The 19,760-nt window shown below is 43.7% G+C and overlaps 1 protein-coding gene across 23 annotated transcripts in view; it reads left to right on the top strand.

Moving 5' to 3' along the window:
* Positions 1-19,760, top strand: part of ELMO1 (engulfment and cell motility 1) — a 523,453-nt gene that overhangs the window by 76,139 nt on the left and 427,554 nt on the right. For 16 of the 23 annotated variants that reach the window (XM_023639526.2, XM_023639522.2, XM_070264858.1 and 13 more), the window contains one exon: positions 14,716-14,865. The exons of 2 other annotated variants lie outside the window; for them this stretch is intronic. In XM_023639526.2, coding sequence (XP_023495294.1) covers positions 14,788-14,865 — 78 coding nt within the window. In that variant the 5' untranslated portion in view covers positions 14,716-14,787. Of the gene's footprint in view, positions 1-13,821; positions 13,905-14,152; positions 14,446-14,715; positions 14,866-19,760 lie in introns of those variants that run through there. 5 more of the 23 variants (XM_070264857.1, XM_070264863.1, XM_070264859.1 and 2 more) reach the window with 5 other exon arrangements.

Genomic DNA, 19,760 nt, shown 5'->3' with positions numbered 1-19,760 from the left:
TTGATTCGAAAAGCTGAAAAAAGTAAGATTCTTAGGTGTCAAATGGAATGTGGTTTTCTTTGACCTCATTCATTAAATTCATGCCTCAGATAATTAGGTCCTGGAATCTGACCCCATTACCAGACCTGTCAGAAGGACTCAAGTATTTCACATAGATTTATAATATCTGACTTTTTCTAGGCAAGGCAAATTCTGTAGTAATAGGAAAATGATAAGATGCATGATGGCCTTTTCTAATTTTTTTTGTAATCTCCCTTACTAATCTAGCTGGGTTTGTGTGTGTGTGTGGTTGTTTTCATTATTATTGGTTTGTTTTTTGCATGACTGAGTCCTTATCAAAGCAGATATTAGCAGGTTGAGTACTGAATTTGCTAGAGCTAAATGCAGATAAAAGAGAATTTTAAATCATTAGCATCCTGTTAATTTACCAAGTAAATTTTAAAAGGTACTCAGCAAACTGCCAGCACAGAGTTGGAAGTCACTGTTTTCCTCTTATCAGTTTTTTGATTTTTTTTTTTTTTTTGAGGAAGATTAGCCCTGAGCTAACATCTGCCACCAATCCTCCTCTTTTTTTCTGAGGAAGCCTGGCCCTGAGCTAACATCCCTGTCCATCTTCCTCTACTTTATGTGTGGGACGCCTACCACAGGATGGCTTGGCAAGTGGTGCATAGGTCCGCACCTGGGATCCGAACCGTTGAAACCCGGTCTGTGGAAGCAGAACATGCAAACTTAACTGCTGTGCCACCCGGCCGGCCCCTCCTCTTATGAGTTTTTAATCTCACCTTTTCCTAGGACTCGGAAACAGATTGTAGGCAAGCTCTGCCTAGGGTAGAGTGACGGGGAAATGAGCATGAAAAAAAAAAATTCCATCCAGAATGTGATCCTCGGGATGGCAGAATACATATCGGCAACCCCAGGGGATAGTCAGTTAATATTAGCTTTCAGGATAGAATTACAGGCCACTTTATCCCAAGTTTGTACTATGGTTTTACTTTTGAATAAATGTGGTAAGGGATTTCTGGGTTCATGTATGTATCTACGGAAGAGCAGTCCTTTCGTTTATCAACAATGAACACTGGCCCGTTGGATCCACTGTCACCTGGGTATTTGTGTGAAAAACTCTTCAGAGTGTAGCCACCTGTCCATGCTGATAGCATGTGCCCTGATGGTATTTTATCTTAAGGCAAATTGTAATGAACTTGTCAGAGAACCCAGAAAAATACCAGGAAAGAACAGATTTCTCTCGTGCAATCCAGGGAGTTTTGACAGAGCTTCCTAAGGTGAAGGAAATAAGAGTGAAAAATCTATAGGGTTTTGTTTTTCTTTGTTTTGCCGGGGGTGTGGGGTTGTGCCTAATAAGCAGAGGGATAAAATATCTAAAACCCTGAGAATGGGGGAAATTCATGTTTTCTAATCACATTTTTCCTGAGAAACATTTTGAGGTTCTTCTGTTTAAAGCCAGGATATGACACCGTAGGAGTGAGCTACCTAATCTTTGGCCACTGTGCCTTAGTCCCCACTGAAATCTCAGTTTTTGGGGAGCAGCTGGGCCCAGGTCCAGCAAGCCAACCTCTTCAGGCCCCAGGTGGCTCATGCCTTCCCTCTGTCAACTTGTTGAGGGGAGCACTAGGACTTTACGGCTACTCACTTAGAGAAGAGACAACGAGGTTAGCAAGGGAGGTGGCTTGACTGATCTGTCCCTCAGACAGAGGAGAGCCAGAAGTCACTCTGCAAAGCTGGAAGGACATGCAACTGGGGAAGCTGTGCAGTGATAGCGGGGCAGGTCCCCCTCTGTGCAAAGAGCGCCCCTTTGGTCTTTCTCTAAGGACTTTTAACTGCCTCCTAACTGAAGACCACCTCCACTTTTCTTTGGAGAGAAAGCATCTAGAAGAAGTGGTGTCCCAGTCACCTCCCTGTACTCTGAGAACTTTCCTGCGAGACCTGGGCTTGTGGTTAGGAGAGAAAATGGGTCTCTTCTGTTTCCTCAGGTGATCTGCTCAGGCAATTCTCTGTGACTTCCTGCCATTGCAATGCAGGTCATCCCTCCAGCTCTTAACTCTAACCTTCCTCTTCCGATTCCTCCCAGCCCAGTCACTCATCTAGAAACTTCCATTCATCCATTAAAACCCAGGAAAATAAATGTGTCCAAATCTATAAAACCTCCCTGGACTTCAGGCTGAGTTATCATTTCCTCTCTACTCTCATAACAGTTTGTCCAGTTCTATTATGGATGCTTAAGGGAAAAAGAATTACTGTGCTGTGGGGTCTCTGTGTGTTTGACTAAAGGAGACTACAGATGCTTCACCCAGGTACCCCATGCCTGGTAAGTTAACAATAGTAATTATTATTGTTTTAATACTACAGTAGGCCCTGTTCTAATTGCTTTGCATGTTTAGTCTTCATAGAAATCCTATGAGAAGGATTCTACTGTTGCCCCAGTTTTACAGATGAGGACACTAAGTGTTAGACGTAAGTCACAGAGCTGTGGACACGGCAGAACTAGGATTAATGCCCAGGTGGACATCTGACTTCACACTAACAAGCCTGTGCTCCTCTGGAGAATGAAACCCAAAGGACCCAAATAGCGAGAACAGGGCAGAGGCTCCTGCCATCCTGTGTGAGTCTGGCGTGCGTCCTTGCCTCGTGTGTCGCTGTTCCGTATGACTAATTCTGTGCTGAGTCGTCAGGTGGAAGCCTGTGGAGGCACAGCCAGCCCTCTGCCTCTTGCAGCAGGCCCTCACTGCTAATCTGATGCAATCCAATTTCCTAGGGTGGCCTTTAGAGCTCTGCTCTTGCTGGAGGGGGGGAGTGGGGAGAAAGAAGTTTCTCATATTGTTTTTTTGATCAGCAGGTTTGGAAACTTTGAGTGGTTGGCTCACAGGATAGTGGAAAGGCTCCAGCATTTCCTGTGGCCTTGAGTCTGGGTTCTGAGATAGGGAACGGGGCCTGAGCTTTGCCTCCTCCACTGGGGAATGTCAGCAGACATCAGGGAGTGACAGGGCTTGCCTGGAGGAGGGGAGCTGGGGGAGATTAGCGGGGGGGGGGGGGGGGGGGGGGGGGGGGGGGGGGGGGGGGGGTTGGGGGGGGCAGGAGGGAAGCAGTCACTGGCATTACAGCAGCTGAAAAGGAATTTGAAAAGCAAATATCCAAAAACCAGAACAAGAGCGGAAGTGTGTGCAGTAGTTTGTAAAATAATGAACTTTCCAGTTGAGATGCTGATTCCCAAAGTGTGAGAGAGCTCAGAATGAAGGGGAGAGAACCAGCGGCTCAGCTTGTTTTTGACAGAATTTCTCTGGGAGGAAGAGGAATCTGGACTAGGCCCTGCTCTCACCTCTGAGTGCCTCTGCTCCCATTTCTGTCCAATGCGACAAATGAATAGCTGCTGCTCAAAGTGCCTGAAGGTTTGCTCTGCAAGGAATTCTGGATTTTAAAAATGCGTCATTGGCTTGAGTAATCCTTCCCATTTTTTTTTTTTTGTCTCTGAGTTTGCTTTTAAGGAAGGAGTGATTCATTCATTTGTTCATTCACCTCTCTAAAAAATATTTATTGAGCTGGTATTTGCAATGCCATCTGATCAGAACTGGAAGTATAGAGATGGATCAAATATGTGATCCCTACCCTTGGGGAACTCGTACAAACTAGTCGCTTAAGATGTGGAAAGATGCTCTGGTGGTAGGTGCATTGTAAGCACCTAAGATGACAGATGCTGGGGCAGTTGCTTCTAGCTTGGGAGGCTATGGGGTCAGGGAAATCTCTCAGAGGAGCTGGCCCATGAGACTAGCTGTGAAGAATGCCATTCAAGGATTTAAAATTCCCAGTGATGGAAACTTTTGAAACCACCCCAAAGGGAGAGAAAAAGACATTCCAGGTAGAGGGAATGTTATGAATAAAGGTAGGAGGCACAAGAATTTAGCACACCCAGGAAATGGCCATCAGTTTGATGCGGAAAGAGATAGCCAACATTCGTCTCGGGGTTCTTCCTCGCCACTCAGTAGACCAGGGCACACCTGGAGAGATCCTGCCCTGGCCAGTCTGGGGCTTGGCCTTAAGTAGTGCTATCAGCAGCCCCTGCAAAAGGACTGTTGATGATCTTAAGGGAAAACCTATTTGTTGCGTCTGACTTACAGTCATTGCATATTTAGTGGGGTGGGGCACAGGGATGCAGTTGGTAGGGAAGGTGCACTGGTGGTGCTCAGAGGCAGGCTGGAGAGCCAGGCTCTGGGAGGGTTATGTGCTATAGGCCCCAAGCATCATTCAAAGATTTAAAGCAGGAAGTTCAGATTCTAGCTTATTGCAAATACAGATACTCTGTTTCTTTTGTTATTTATCGTCTGCTAGTTTGCACCGTAGAAGCTGTAGTTAATTAAATCTTTACTGTCCTATGTGAATTGGAAAGAGTTACTCAAAAGAATTAGGCTTCTTTCCTGGAGACAATCCCATAGATGCAGGTGATGATAATTCAATATGGGACTAAAGGAAAGAGTTTTCTTTGCCACTTTCCACTACATTTCTGGCCAAGACTACTTGGCAATTCTTTTTTCCTGAGAAACCAAGGAGGCAAATGGCCTCAAAGAGTCATTTCCCAAAGTGTGTCCCATGAGAAAGAAGTGCCACAAGATGCTCCATGAGAGAAAAAAAAGACTTTTCTGGACACATGCATTTGGGAAATATTGCATATTGCGTATGAAGATTTCACAGTGCACATGTATTTCATTAAAGGCCCAAGAAGTCCTGTAGTAAAGGAACGTTTTTCAAAATATGGTATAGTGATTAAAAACGTGGGGTATGGAATCAGGCAGATGTGAATTCAGTTCTGGCTAGGCCCCGTATGTGAATATAGGACTTTGGGCAAGTTACTTAATGTCTCTGCATCTCAGTTTTCTTGTCTGTAAAATGGCTTAGTAAAGGTACCTATTTCATAAGTTTGTTGTGAGAAGTATTTAGTACATGAACTAGTTAGTTCCATTATTAGCGTTATTCCATTCAATGTTTTATAAGAGATTTGACTTTTTTTTTCATTACATTAATTAATAGTATCTTAAAGAAGTGATGTTGTGTGGAAATGCCAGACTAAGACTAATTCCAGAAATGCACGCATGCCTTCTGCTAGCAGCCCAGAAGAGGAAGCGCAGGTCCTAGGTACTGAGGGCTCTGTCAGAAATGTGGACGTGCAGGCATCTGAGCTCTAGAATTGGAGAGCAAAATTAGCGTTCTCACTTGGCTGCAAAGTTAGGTTGTGTAACTTCAGTGTGTGTTTTGTGTGACAGTCATCTCTCAAGGGAATGCCAAGATTATAACTCAGGACAGTAAACAGATATGGTAGAGTTGATGTATTAGTTAGGAGTGTTTCAATTACAAGTGATGGAAACCCAGCTCAAACTCACTTAGCACAGTGGAGAATTTATGGGTTCATTTATCTAGGAAGAAAATTAGGATAGCTCAGAGAATGGGAGGAAATGGGTTAGGAGCCAGAGTTAGGACTCCTGTCCTCTTTCCTCTCTCCTCTCTCTCCTCTGTTTCTGCTTCTCCTCGCCTTGCCTCGTTCCTTGCTATTGCAGACGGCCTTTCCCCACAGGGTGGGAACATGGCTCCTGACAGCTTCAGCAGAACAACTTCCCGCAGAAAGGGAGAACTCTTTCCTTCCAGGCCTCATAGATCAATCCCCAGACATTGATTTGCTTGGATCGTGTGTCTGTCCCTTGGACCAATCACTGTTGCCAGGGAGATGGGTGCTGTCATTGGCTAGGCCTGGCCACATGCCCACTCTTGGCTAGTAGCCAGTGGGACAGGCCCTGCTACTTGAAGAAAAGAGATAGAAAAGCTCACTAGACGGACAAAAACCAAAGCTACAAGAGTTCACTAGAGCTGTGTGTGAGGGAAAAGTGCTAGAGCAAAAAGTTACAAATGTCCTCAAGTGCTATCAAGGTATTTATGTTTTTACATCGATTCCCTTTCCTGTTGGTTTTTAGCAGCTGTAAAGAAAACGCTTTTATTTCTTCAAATGACCCTTACTCAACATTTCACCTCCCTTTTTTGCATGGAAAATATTGTATCTGTGACCATTAATTCCCACTTTGTAAACTTGGTCTACATAATAACTTTAAAAAAAAATCAAGATTAGAATCAATCACCTGTGTGCCCTGGTTTTTAACTAGGGGTAATTTGTCCCCTAAGGGGACAATTTGGCAATGTCTGGAGGCATTTTGATCATCATCACTGAGGAGGTGTTACTGGCATCTGGTGCTAGGCCAAGGATGCTGCTAAACATCCTGCAGTGCCCAGGGCAGCCTCCAGCAAAGAACTGTCTGCTCCAAAATGTCAATAGTGCTGTAGTTAAGAAACTCTGCTTTAGTAGTTTCTTGAGAACAGACATCCTAATGGCAAAATGTATTACTTTACATTTTATGTATTAAAAATAAATTGGTTTTGTTTATTTTTAAAGGGCTTTTGCTTTTACTTTTTTTCTGGATGGTAACAGTGTATGAGAGAGTTTTTTTGTCTACATTCTCACCAATCAATAAGCGTTTATTTCGGGGCTGGCCCCGTGGCTGAGTGGTTAAGTTCGTGCGCTCCGCAGCAGGTGGCCCAGTGTTTCGTTGGTTCGAATCCTGGGTGCGGACATGGCACTGCTCATCAAACCACGCTGAGGCGGCGTCCCACATGCCACAACTAGAAGGACCCACAACGAATAATATACAACTATGTACCAGGGGGCTTTGGAGAGGAAAAGGAAAAACATAAAATCTTAAAAAAAAAAATAAGCATTTATTTCCTACCAATATGATAGACAAAAAAAAGGTATGTTTTGTTGTTTATATTTGCATTTCTCACATTACGATTAAGGCTGACTTTTTGGTATTTATTGATCATACATTTCCTCCTAAGTTGATTGCTTTGTCTATTTTCTTTTCTTTAGGTTGTACAGGGATTTTTTAAAAAAATAAATTTACAAGAGATCATTCTTGAGGTGATTTATGTCAGTTTGGGTCATAGCTGATTTGTCTTTAAATTGTTATGGTACTTTTTGGAATGCAGAAGATTTTAAACATCTTTGTATCAAAGCATCAGCGTCTTCCTTAACCTTTCTGTCTTTAGTGTCGTGCTGGTTTGCTAGGGCAGCCATAACAAAGTACCGCAGACCTGGTAACTTAAACAATAGCAATTTATTTTCTCACAGTTCTGGAGACTAGGAGTCTGGGATCTAAACGTGTTGGTAGGGGTGGTTCCTTCTGAGGCTTCTCTCCTCAGCTTGTAGATGGCCATCTTCTCGCTGTGTCCTCAAATGGTCATCCCCCTGCACCTGTTTGTGTCCACATTTCCTCTCCTTGCAAGGCACCAGTCAGATCGGGTCAGGCCCCACCCTAATGACCTCATTTTAACTTGATTACCTCTTTAAAGGTCCAATCCCCAAAGACAGTCACATTCTTATGTACTGGGGGTTAGAACTTCAACATCTGAATTTTGGAGGAGACACAATAATCCACAATAGGGATCATGTTAGAGCGGCCTCTGTCACCTTGAGAGTAGGTAAATATTTGGGGGAAGTTATTCAAACTTGCTAAGATTTAGTATCTTCATTTGTTTACTGCTGATAGTGCCAACTATCCCTGGGGCTGGGGTAAAGAGTAAGTGGGGAGGTATGTGTTTCAAGGGCCCAGTTGAGTGTCTACTCTCAGCTCTTGGCTGCACCCCTTTCTGCCAACTGTCCCATTGCCTCCAGGATGACAATTCAAAACGCTGTGAATGCCAAGACTTTTCTCTGCAAGATTGCAACATTCTGTAAGCCAAAGGCAGCTAGTAGCACATTTCCCCACCTGGCCAAGTCAATGGGTGGAATTATTTCTAAGACTACCATAGGCTTTGGCAACAGCATATAAGTAAACTGGAATATTGGGCTTCTGCATTTGGTTCAGTTCTCTCTTTTCCTCACTTTCTCCTGAATGCTTATGCCTTGTGCAGTGTTCCCCCATTTCTGAAGCCATAAAGCTTCCTCCTTGACCCTCTGCTGTTCTCAGAATGGCCATCAGTTCCCTAATGGAGACAGAGAATCTGAAATGGCACCCCGACTGTGTATGAGTCCATCCAGACCCTCCAGTGGGGGGGCACATGCCCACTACCCCTGCTCCATGGTCCTTTCTGTCAGTCATTGCTCACCTACATGACTTGTAAAGAGGAATATCTGTCCCTCCCTAATACGTGTTTGAGAAGGGACACGAAGACAAGGTTCAGCAAGCCTGGATAATCACAACATCCTGATTAATGTCAAGCTGGTGGCTCCTGTCCCTTACTATCTGCTTGGGTAGACAATAAGGGTGTTGAGATGTTATCAGTCTGTTTGGAATAAGAAGGATGCTGTACAAACAAGAGGAGCACAAAACTTTTATCCAGGTCTGTTTCCAGTGGGCCTTCCTGAGACACAGTGTACCAGGCAAGGCAGTGTGCTAAAAAATAAAGACTAGACAGCTCAGGAAAGACTGAGTAGTTGAAGGAGATCAGAAGATGCCTCTGCAAAATACGCCGGAGTGCATTAAAGGTTATTTTGAGCTGAAGGTAATTAAGAAACAGCACACATAGGAGGAGCTTTCTGCCCTTCTCCTTTCTACTTAAAGGCAGGACATAAATTTCCCTTTTGTAAAGGAAATGTACATTTGTAAGGGAAATTTTCATTTGTAAAGGTGTCTTCCTCTCCCAAACCAGGAAGAAAACTACTCCAGAGACAACTCTTATCCCATGAGAGGACTCAGGACTGCATGATGAACCTTACCATAAACCCATTGTCACCATACATTTCCAAGTCACCTTTCCACAGCATATCTCCTGCAAAAGCCCCAAACCCCTTTTCCTTCATCTAAACTCTTCTCTACACTTTATCATCTCTTGTTAAGATGGTATATAAGCTCCAAGTTCTAACCACCTCTGAGTTACTCATTACTGAGTTCTCCTGCACGAATGTGCATTGCATAAGTAAATAATCTGTTTTTTACCCTCCTTTTAATCTTTCTTTTGTTAGTTTAATTTGCAGTCCTCAGCTACTGAACTTAAGAGGGTTGAAGAAAGGTTTTTTCCCCTCCTCTACATAGTACAGAGAGAATGAATGAAAGGCTGTTTTCAGTGGGGTGCCACTTTCAGAGGCCCTTTCCCTCTCTATCTAACCTGAATGCCAAGGGAAAATGTTGTCTATTTCTTTTTCTATCAGGGATCACTCAACGTTTAAAATATGGGACTAGCACTCCTTCCTCTCTAGCCCCATAATCATTATAAACCTATTATCTGTCTCCAATAGATACTGATGGCCAGTGGGGCAGAGGACAGCTTTCCTGGGGAGGGAGAAAGGGATGGAGGAGTTGAAGCAAATCGTTTCTCCAGCTGTTCAGTGTTTCTTTCCCATTGATCTGCCTTTTGGCCTCTCCTGGCCCATCTGTCAGGCTCTTTCAGTGCAGTTGTGGGGGCACACGGTTCACCAGGGCGAGCCTGTTAGTTTTCCCATGACACAGCTTCTGGAGGAATATTCTTATAGACTTGATTTTGTTTTTTCTCTTAATAGGTTTTGCTGGTGTAATGGAGAGATTAGAAATAGGATAAGAGGGTTTAAAGTCATTATAGGGACCCAAAGCTAAAACTCTATGGAAAATTAAAAAAAAAAGCATCAGGTATTCAGGAACTTTATGAACCTAAGATCTAACCAAGCTGCCTGGAAAAACATGTAGACATGTAACAGATCTTTAAGAGACTACAGTGAGGTGTGTTTCAAACATGAACAGAGACTTGGAGAACTTTGGGCATAGAACAATGTGTAGAGGTAGACAGATTTCTAGATGGGAATCAAGTAGTTTCTCGCCATCAGAAACATGACCCAAAGCTAAGAAGGAGGGGCTGGCCCTGTGGCCGAGTGGTTAAGTTCACGTGCTCCACTTCGGCGGCCCAGGGTTTCGCCAGTTCGGATCCTGGGTGCAGACATGGCACAGTTCATCAGGCCATGCCGAGGCGGTGTCCCACATGCCACAACCAGAGGCACTCACAACTAGAATATACAACTATGTACTGGGGGGCTTTGAGGGAGAGGAATAAAAAATTCTAAAAAAGGAGATTGGCAACAGATGTTAGCTCAGGTGCCAATCTTTAAAAAAAAAAAATAGCTGAGAAGGAGACATTCAGCAGAAAGACAAAGAAAAAATTTCAACCGCTTGCTCAAGGGTTATGGAGTCACATCTAACTACCTTGTGGACTTTAGTAACTAACTCCCAAGTAAGAAGCGATTCCTCTATCTCATTTAATTCCCTCAACTAGAAACAAGCCATTTGACATGCGCGTGAAGGTTGTAGAATCTTAACCTTAAAAGTGGAATAAAGTAAATCAATCAGCAGGCCAGTGGGAACATTGTAGAATTCTCCACCCGTCCATTCCCTGGTTACCTCTAGGGACTTTATAGTTACCTTAAAAGGCAGCATGGTTGGAATGTCTATCCTGATGCATAGCCTTCCCTTTAGTTCTTAAATTTTAGTTTGCATAAGAATTATTATATCAGGCTGTTGAAACAAGTTCAAGTAGCTTATATTTACTGGGCAATTTTGACAACAGTAGACTTGGTTTTACTGCCAGGAGCTCTGATGAGATGTTGGTTGTGGAGAGGATGTATTCAGCCGACAATCACGTACTAAGTACCCGCTGCACCCTGGTGATGAAACTGTGATCAGGATGTGCATCCTGGCCTTGGAGTGCTCCAGGTGTGGTGGGGAGAAGTTGACCAGAAGAGTCAAGTGCCATGAGGACTGTGCTGGGGAAGCAAAGGACACTAGGAGATTGAATTTGTTGTCTGAAGATTGAAAAATATCTTTCCATCTCAGTTATGCCTGACCAAGCATTGGACCTGCGTGTTAATGTTTCTTGAGGAGTCTGATGAGACACCATTTGTCTTGTGTCAAGTTCAGCGATGGGTTGCCCCGATCGTTAGTAATCTGCCCAGAGGGCTTGGCAGCTCACAACTTAACCAGAGGATGATTTTGCCCCTCAGAGGACATTTGGCAATGTCTGGACACATTTCTGATTGTCATGACTGAGTAGGGGGAGAGTGGAGGCCAGGAATGCTGCTAACCATCCTACAGTGCCCATAACAGAGGACTACGGCCCCAAATGCTAACTGTGCCTCGAATGAGAAAGCCTGAGCTAGAAACTCCCTTCCCTAAATTTCCTCAGAAGCAGCAGTGACCATATATAGAAGCCTTGAGAGCTAACTGTTCCCTAATGGAAATATAAATTCAAGAGGATAAAATGTGAGCTTCTGAGGATAATGATGTGGACCAGATTATTCGTTGTGCAATTGTACACCTGACTCCACCCCATGGACCCTGGCTGCGCCCCATCCGTGCTGTTTGTTAATGTGGGGAAAACTGATGAGATTTAATTGGGCTCAGTTAAGTGAATTCCCCGGGGATGTCCCGGCCTCTTTGCTTTCTCAATAGCTGCTTTGTACTCTGTTCCTTTCTTGTTCTCCACGGAGATGCAGGGAGAGCCACGTTATTGTATTTCTCACCTGTTTAACAGGTTTCCTCTGAATGGCCTTTGAGAAATAAATGCCAGTTAAGCAGGAAGTGTGCTTGGCCTTTGATTCCTGGATAGTTAGATGACCTCTTTCGCTGTAACTCTAGACTATTTTGTGTAGAAGTGGGAAGAGGGCACTCAAAATGCATTTTAATTTTCATTATCTATTCTCTTGTCCCCCAAGATTGTGTGTTCTTCATCTGAATGGTGTTACCTGATATTCAGACTGAGTCTGTTTTCACATTAGAGCCTGTTTTCTTAATTCTTATTTTAGGGTGTATAATTGAATCCAGATCCTGAATTGAAGTGATGTGGTACAGATATGATACATTGTCCTTAGAATTCTCAAGTGAACAAAAGAATGTACAGACTATGACGAAAAAGTGCCCAGTACAGCTTGTCTGCTTGTATTTGCACATAAAAGACTCGATAATTATTTAACCAGTCCCTCTTGTTGAATATTCAATTGTTTACAAGTTTTGAGAATTAAAACCAAAATAGTAATTGGCATTGTTATGGTTAAGTTAACAATCATTTCTTGGGGAAACATCCTAGAAAAATAAAATTACTTACAGAGAATACAAAATTTTAAGGCTTTTGGTACAATTTGTCAAAAGTACCTCTGGAAAATTGTACCAGTTTAGACTCTGAATAGATGTAAATGGACATGAACTGTCTTCCTTAGAAGTCACAAACGAAGAGATGTGGTAGAAGTGTCTAGGGGGTCAAGAGTACAGTGAATGAACCTACTAAGTTATGACACAATAACTATTGGAACTCATTGCTGTATTATTTTTGCCCTTACTCACTTGCCTTCGGCCACCTGCCTGTTTCAGAAACATACCAGGCATGCTTCTGCCTCAGGGCCTTTGCACTTGCTGTTCCCTTGGCCTATAACATGATTTCTCCAGACATCTGCATGGCTCACCTCCTCAGCCATCAGAGGTCTTTACTCAAATGCTGCCTTCTCAGTGAAGCCTTCCCTGATTTCTCTATTTAAAATTGTATTCCTGACCCTCCCACACAGGTATACTCACATGCTTCCAATTCTCTCCCCTTCTTCTTTTTAATCCATATTCCTTTGATGCCATCTAACATGTAGATTTGCTGCTGTGTCCCCAGCACTGAGAATAGGCCTGGGATAGAATTGGGCTCAATAATTATTTGTTGAATGAGCAACTGAACCAACGCTTTGTAATCTGCTCTTGCTGGTTAGCACTGATTGGCTCCACCGCAGGCTTCCCTCATCATTGTTGACCAAAGGAGCAGCAGTTTTGGTTCATTTCCTTTACTTGTCATCTCTGGTAGCATTAGTTATTTATATAACTGCCATTGTTAACTCTGCTGTCTCTATCGTCTCAGAGATGTCCAACTGCCACTGAGATCTGGGATAGTAACTGACAAGGCCTACTGTGGTCTGATAAAGAACCAAAGGCACAAATTTGATTAGAATCTTCATACAGAGATCAATTTCTAACAAAAGACCAAGAACCCCGTAGAATAAGGGCAGAGGATTTGGACAGTTCACAGAAAAGTAAACATGGGACTTTGCCTCTTTATGTTTGCCCTCATTCACAATAAAAGAAATACGCTGAGATATATTTTTCTCAATGTGTTAGGAGTGCAAAAGTTCAATCTGTTGGTGAAGCTGTGTGTAAATAGGCAGCCTCATCCATTGATCAAGATAGCATAGATTGGTAGAAGTCCTGTGGAGGGATATTTGGCAAAGCCTATCAAAATTTAGGACCATGTTCTGGCCCGGTGGCGCGGCGGTTAAGTTTGCACACTCTGCTTCCGCTGCCCGGGCTTTGCCGGTGTGGATCCTGAGTGCGGACCTATGTATGCACCATTTATCAAGCCATGCTGTGGCAGGTGTCCCACATATAAAGTAGAGGAAAATGAGCACAGATGTTAGCTCAGGGCCAATCTTCCTCAAAAAAAAAAAAAAAAAAAAGACCAGGTATACTCTTTGACCCAGCAATTTCACTTCTGTGCGTCTATCCTAAGGATGTACTTGCACAAGTGCAAAATGATGTGTGCATAAGGTTATTTAGCACAGCTTGTTTATAATAGCCAAAGGTAAGATGAGGACTAGTTCATCAGAGTATATTTCCCTACAAAGAACTATTCTGCTATGCAGCTGTAAAAGGACCCAGGATGCTCTATTTGAACTAACATAGAAAGATTTAGAAGATACACGAAATGAAAAAAACAGGGTATATAGGTTGCTGCCTTTTATATAAGGAAAGGAGAAAATGTAATATATTTTTGCTTTTGCCTTAGATACATGAAAAAATCCTGGAGGAATATATAGGAAACTAATAACAGTGGACAGCTGGAGGGATGGGAGTACAAGTGGATATTGGGTAGGTGCGTGACTTTGGGAGGAGCGTGATTCTGCATTGTAGATCTTCCCACACACAGACACGCACATTCAAGTTTTGAGTCACATGAGTATTTCACCTGTTCTAAAATGTTAAGTAAAAAAAATCCTAAAAGAAACGGGGTAGTCCAGGAGAGGTGGCAGAGGGTAATCTTACTCCCTTTGTGTAAGCAGCACTGTTCATTCTGATGAGGATTCAAGGTCTGTTCTCAAGGCTGTACTAGCCACGCCAGTTAATTTTCGCCCCTGGCTAAAGGTGCTTTGTGTGCACTGGCCTTCGGGAGGGAATGTGTGTGTGCCTGTGTGTGGACCTTGGGGCATTTCTCCTTCCTCATGATATCCTGGTTGCTATAGAGCGGAACTCTATTTGTGACACACACAAAACACTTTAAAGAAATGCTGCTTCCTGACCATGACTTCCTGGGCAATCTGTCTTTCCGGAGCCTGTTGAGCGCGAGGAGTTTGCGTGCATTCTGGACAGAGTGAGTCCAGAGCCTGGGCACCGTTGGGAGCAGAACCTGGTGGTAAGGGACACTTTGCTTTCTACGGAAGACTGGGGCAAGGTGTGCCTCGCCAGGGCCGCGACTCTTGGCAGCTTTGACTCTAGGGGTTTGGCACCCTCATCTGTCGTTTCTCCTCAAGGGCTGGTGGTGCAGTGGCGCCCTGTGTCTTGTGCACCCAGAGCCGTTTCTTGTACCTAAACCACCAGTGAAAACAGGAAGTGATGAAGCAAAATTCGCCCGGCCTTTGCACTGTGATCGACTTTTCTTTCTCTTTTTGTCATTCCTCATTAGGTCTAGACACGTGCTGCCATCTGCACTATAGGATCCTGGTTCCACTGACTTTGGACATTCTCGGGGTTTACCATGCCGCCACCTGCAGACACTGTCAAGGTGGCCATAGAATGGCCGGGCGCCTACCCCAAACTCATGGAAATCGATCAGGTTAGTAATGCTGGCTGCAGTTTGGCGATTGTTTGCAGTTTCTGTTCTATTCTGGAATTTTCACAGACTCTGGATAGCTCATTTTTCCCCTTTCTCTTTCTGGCTGTGTTGAAAAATCTCTGCAATAATAGTTGCAGTGTATGTGATTACTGTACCATGTGCAGTGGCGATGCATGGGGTTTTCATACTCGTCCAACATCTACTTGGATTGTGTCAATACAGGGTTTGTGCCTGAAGCTGTGAGGGAGGCAGGACGGACAAGTGGCCTGGGCTCCGGGCAGTTGACACCGTGGAGGCTGTCCCAGAACTGCCTGGCAGGGACTCCTGAATACGTGCAGATTGTTTTATCATAGGCAACACAAAACTTAATTTTTTGACTCACCTTTCTCTTTGATTTTTGCAGAAGTAGCCAACAAGTACATTATAGTGACAGCTTGATAATGAAATTAGTATAGAGGGGCTCAGGTTTGGATCCTAGCCAACTGTAATTTTATTATTAATGTGAGATGCACTGTGTCTAGTATATTGTCTGGAATGTAATAAATGCTTAATAAATATTTACTGAATGAAATAAGAATATTTTAAAAATGGTCTGACCTATAAAGGTGTCCTTTTGCTTGGATCTTGACCATTTTACTGTTTGATTACAAGTTATCTCAGGAAGGTTGCTTTTGTCATTTGAGAGTAAATGATTTAAAGAAAAAAAGGGTTGAGGCTTAATGTACACTTAAGGGAAATTAGGGTACCATGGCAACTCCACTTTTTATTTATGTTCTCGGTACTATTTTATGATTACGATCTACACTTTTTTTTTCCTGGTCAGATTTTATTATCTGGTTGAAGACCACTGCAAGAGTTATGTGTCATTGGGTGGATCCAAAGGACTCATTAAAACAAATTGTGAAGGTCAAATCAGAATTAGTGGAGCTTGAGCATGAATGAAAAAGGGTGAATTTTTAGGATTGTTGTCAAAAAAAGGTGCCCTCAGACCAGCACATCATTGTCATTTTAACTGCTCTTGGAGCTAATTTTTATGTGACTCTGGAAGTACCCCAGGCAGATAGAGAAGCCCACTCAGTCGTGTTATAGACATTTGTCCAAATAGCTAGAGATGTTTATCCTTTTTCACGTGCTGTTTGAGAGAGGATACCAGTTGAATTTTACTTTAAAATGTGTCTGGGACTACTTGGTGCAGACTAAATGGAGTTAGGATTACGTTTGGCTACAACCTAAGAGAACAATGGCTTCAACAAGATAGAAGGTGGTCTCTCACATCCGCATGGCAGTCCTGGGCTGGTGTGATGCTCCAATGTCGTGGACCCAGGTCCCCTCTGTCTTTCTTGCTTTGCCTTCTCCATATGTGGGGCTAAGGACCAGTTGCTTGGGCATTATCTGGGAGCTCATTAGAAATGCAGAGTCTCAGTCCCTACCCCGGAGCTCCTGACGCAGGATCTGCATTTTAACAAGATCCCGGGGGATTCCTATGTGCAGTGGAGTCTGAGAAGTGCTGAGCTGGATATCTGGTGCCCAGGCCTGAGTCCTCATCTGAACCACCTGGGGCAGTTGTTCAAATGTTCTTGGGGGTCCCATCCCAGGAGATTCTAAGTCAGTGGTTCAGGTGAACTATTTCCTTTTGATTCTGCCATGCCTGCTGGTATTCAGCACTTCTGCTTTAAGACAGCAGCTCTTGATATAGGCTCTTAGGGGACAGTGGGGTCAGTTTCCTCTGCCTTTAGGAATGGCCTTTGCTGTGTGTGTGTCTTAATGTTTTACAAATAATCTTTTTATTTTGGAACAATTTTAGATTTAAGAAAAACGACAGAGATTGTATAGTTTCCATATGCCCTTCACTCAGCTTCCCCTAATGTTAACATCTTAATAGAACTGTGGTACATTTGCCAAAACTCGGAAATTAACAATGGTACGTTACTAGTAAACTAAGCTACAAACCTCATTTGGATTTCACCAGTTTTTCTACTAATGTCCTTTTTCGGTTCCAGGATCCAATCCGGGAGTACCAACGACATTGTAATATAGATATCAAATTTCCTCATTCTTTGACAGTTTCTCAGTCTTTCCTTGCTTTTCATGGCCCGATAGTTTTGAAGAGTAACTTTATTTTGATACACTTTCAAACAGAGAAATGGAAAGAATACTACAAAGAATTCCTGTCTACTTTTTATCCAGATTCACTAATTGTTAACGTTTTGCTTCATTTGCTTTATTGTTTTCTCTATTTTTTCTCTCTCTCTCTAATATATATCCTTTTTCTGAACCATCGGAGGGTGATTTTGGAGGCATCATCTCCCTTTACCCCTAAATACTCAGTGTGTGTTTTCTAACAACAGAATTTCTAAGAACAAAATTATTCTCTTACATAACTAGTCTCTTTATAAAAGCCAAGAAATTGAGCATTAGTTCAACACTATCATCTGATTCAGAGTGCATGGTCCGTGCTCACATTTCATCAGTTGTCCCAATAAAGTCGTTTGTAGGTGTTTTGCCCACAGTCTGACCTTCCTCCGGGACATGTATTACATTTATTGTCGTGTTTCTCTGGTCTCCATTGATCTGGAATGGTTGCTCAGTCTTTCTTCATCTTTTGTGGCCTTGACAGTTTTGTAGAAGACAGGACAGCTATTTTGTGAAATGTCCTTCAGCTTGGGTTTCTCTGATGCTTCCTCCCAATTAGATTCAGGTTTTGCGTTTTTGACAGAAGTACCAGAGGCATGATACTGTGTTTTTCTCCGGGCATCGTATCAGGAGGCACATGATGTTGCCTTGTCTCATTCTTGGTGATGACTCTGGATTTACAGATGCAGATATTGAGGTTCATAGCTTTTAGGTGATTTGCTAGTCCGTGAGACCAGGACACAACCCGGGCCTCCCTTACTCTGAAGACTGAACTTTTAAACAGTTGGCTAAATTGGAGGCCTCCTGAAAATGCCACGTGGAGACCCACACAAAGAGGAGAACCCCAGCCCCTGTTGCCCTGCAGTGGCTGAAGTTAGAGACTCATGGCAGTGCTGGTGTCAGGTGTTTTTCCTCCAGTCGGAAGTTGCCACAAGAATTGGAAATGTTTTTGCACACACAATGAAGACTCGAGCAATGACTATTACATGTTTTCTCCTAATCTTTTACCTTGTTTGGTAAAGTTCACATAACCTCTCCCTCTCCCCTTGCATGTTATCTTTGTTTAGAGAATTCTTTGCTCCTTTTGAACCTGGATAGCTATTATTTCACTAAAAGATCTTTCCAGAAGTTGGGCTAGGCGTCACTGCCCCGTGTTCTCCCGAAACTTTGAGTATTCCTCCATTTATCTCATTGTGTTGTCACTGTCTATCCACTTAAACTAGTGGTCTTCAACCTTGAGTGTGCCCACGAATCACCCAGGGAGCTTGTGGAAAAGGTGCTTTCCCAGCCCAGCTGCAGAGATTTTGATTCTGGGTGCCAACGGTGGTCCCTCAGTCTGGTTTGTGATGAGCACCAGGTGAGTCTGATGCAGGGGCTCCCACATCTCCTGAGGCAGGGGCTCCTGATCAACAGTTGTGAGCCTGTGAGTTGCTTCGTCTTTGACTGCTGCTTCTTTAGTGCCTGCTGCATAGTCCTTGTTTAATAAATGGATATTTAATGAGTGAACAACTGGGAGAGGGAGCTTCCTGCGTGGGGAGCACTTCTGCTCAGCCATGCTCTAACCTTGCCCGTTGGGCTCAAGGGGGTGTCTGCTTGGAAGTGGACTGGTTTATCTTCTTTGTAAATTTTGAGGAGAAAACTCTGTGTTTGTACTCAGCAGGAAAAGCCTTAGGAGCTTTCCACAAGTAGAGTTTGCTGTATCATATGAGGTTGTCGAAAGAATTGTCAGCTAGCTCGTTTGTTCGTGGCTTCTGTCCCGGCTTTCGCTGTCTGTTGTTGGGTTTCAACCTCAGGAGCCACTTGAGGCTGAGTGGTGGTTGCTGATACACCAAGTCTAAAAGGCTGCCCGTCCACTGTTCTTGTTAAGTATTTAGTGAACAGCATCTTTCCCACTCAAAGGTGTAGAACCACCAACACTTTGACAAGAGGCAGCTGCCGAGATGCAGTGTGGCCTCACAGGTGCAGTGCGGGCTCTGGGGACATTTAAACTTGAGTGTGAGCCCTAGAGCCCCCCTCTCTCTGATAATAATTTGCCACTTTTATGATCATTGTCAGGATTAAAGAAAATGTATGAAAAGAATGTAGGACCTTGCTGGTTCAGAGTAATTCCTCCATAAAGGCAGCCATTATTGCTGCTAGTTCAAGCAAGTTCTCAGTAGATTAGAAAATAAGATGCTCTGGTTTTCTTTTTTACCTGCTCTCCCATCGTGAACAGATTTCCCCCCTTCCTCCTTCTTTCTCTGCCTTCCTTTTTAAATGTTTACGAAGGAGAGAAAATTAAAGGGTAAGAGGGAGGCATCACCTAGTAATAAAGGAACATGCTAACTGGACTAATATTCATGCTGTGGAATATTCACTGGCTCCCTAGTACTCCTCCATGATATTTTCTTCCATCTCTTGGTCACTCCCCGGTGTTCTGGCAGCAGTTCTTCTATCCCCTGCACATGCTCTTCAGGCCTCCAGTTTCTCCTGCCTCTACCCTGCCCCCACGTGCCTTTCTTTCCAAGGAGCACACTTAGGCTAGAAAGCTACCACTCCTATCCGTGCCTCAGAACTTCTCTGCTTATGTATTTGCATGCTCCACAGACCACTGGATGCCCTTGTCTCCTGCCGTCCTGTCTTCTTTTTCCACTGCCAGCAGAGGAGGGAAGAGGTGGCTCCACTTCCTTCCCAGGGCATTTAGCCTGTCCTAACCCCCATCTCTTTTTTGCACCTGTGTTTTAAGCCATCCTTTCCCCTTACCTGAGGCTTTGCCTCGTCAG

The sequence above is a fragment of the Equus caballus genome, chromosome 4, assembly GCF_041296265.1.
Source record: "Equus caballus isolate H_3958 breed thoroughbred chromosome 4, TB-T2T, whole genome shotgun sequence".
Lineage (NCBI taxonomy): Eukaryota > Metazoa > Chordata > Mammalia > Perissodactyla > Equidae > Equus > Equus caballus.
Note: the sequence above shows the minus strand (reverse complement) of the source record. Positions and strands in the feature narration are given on the sequence as shown.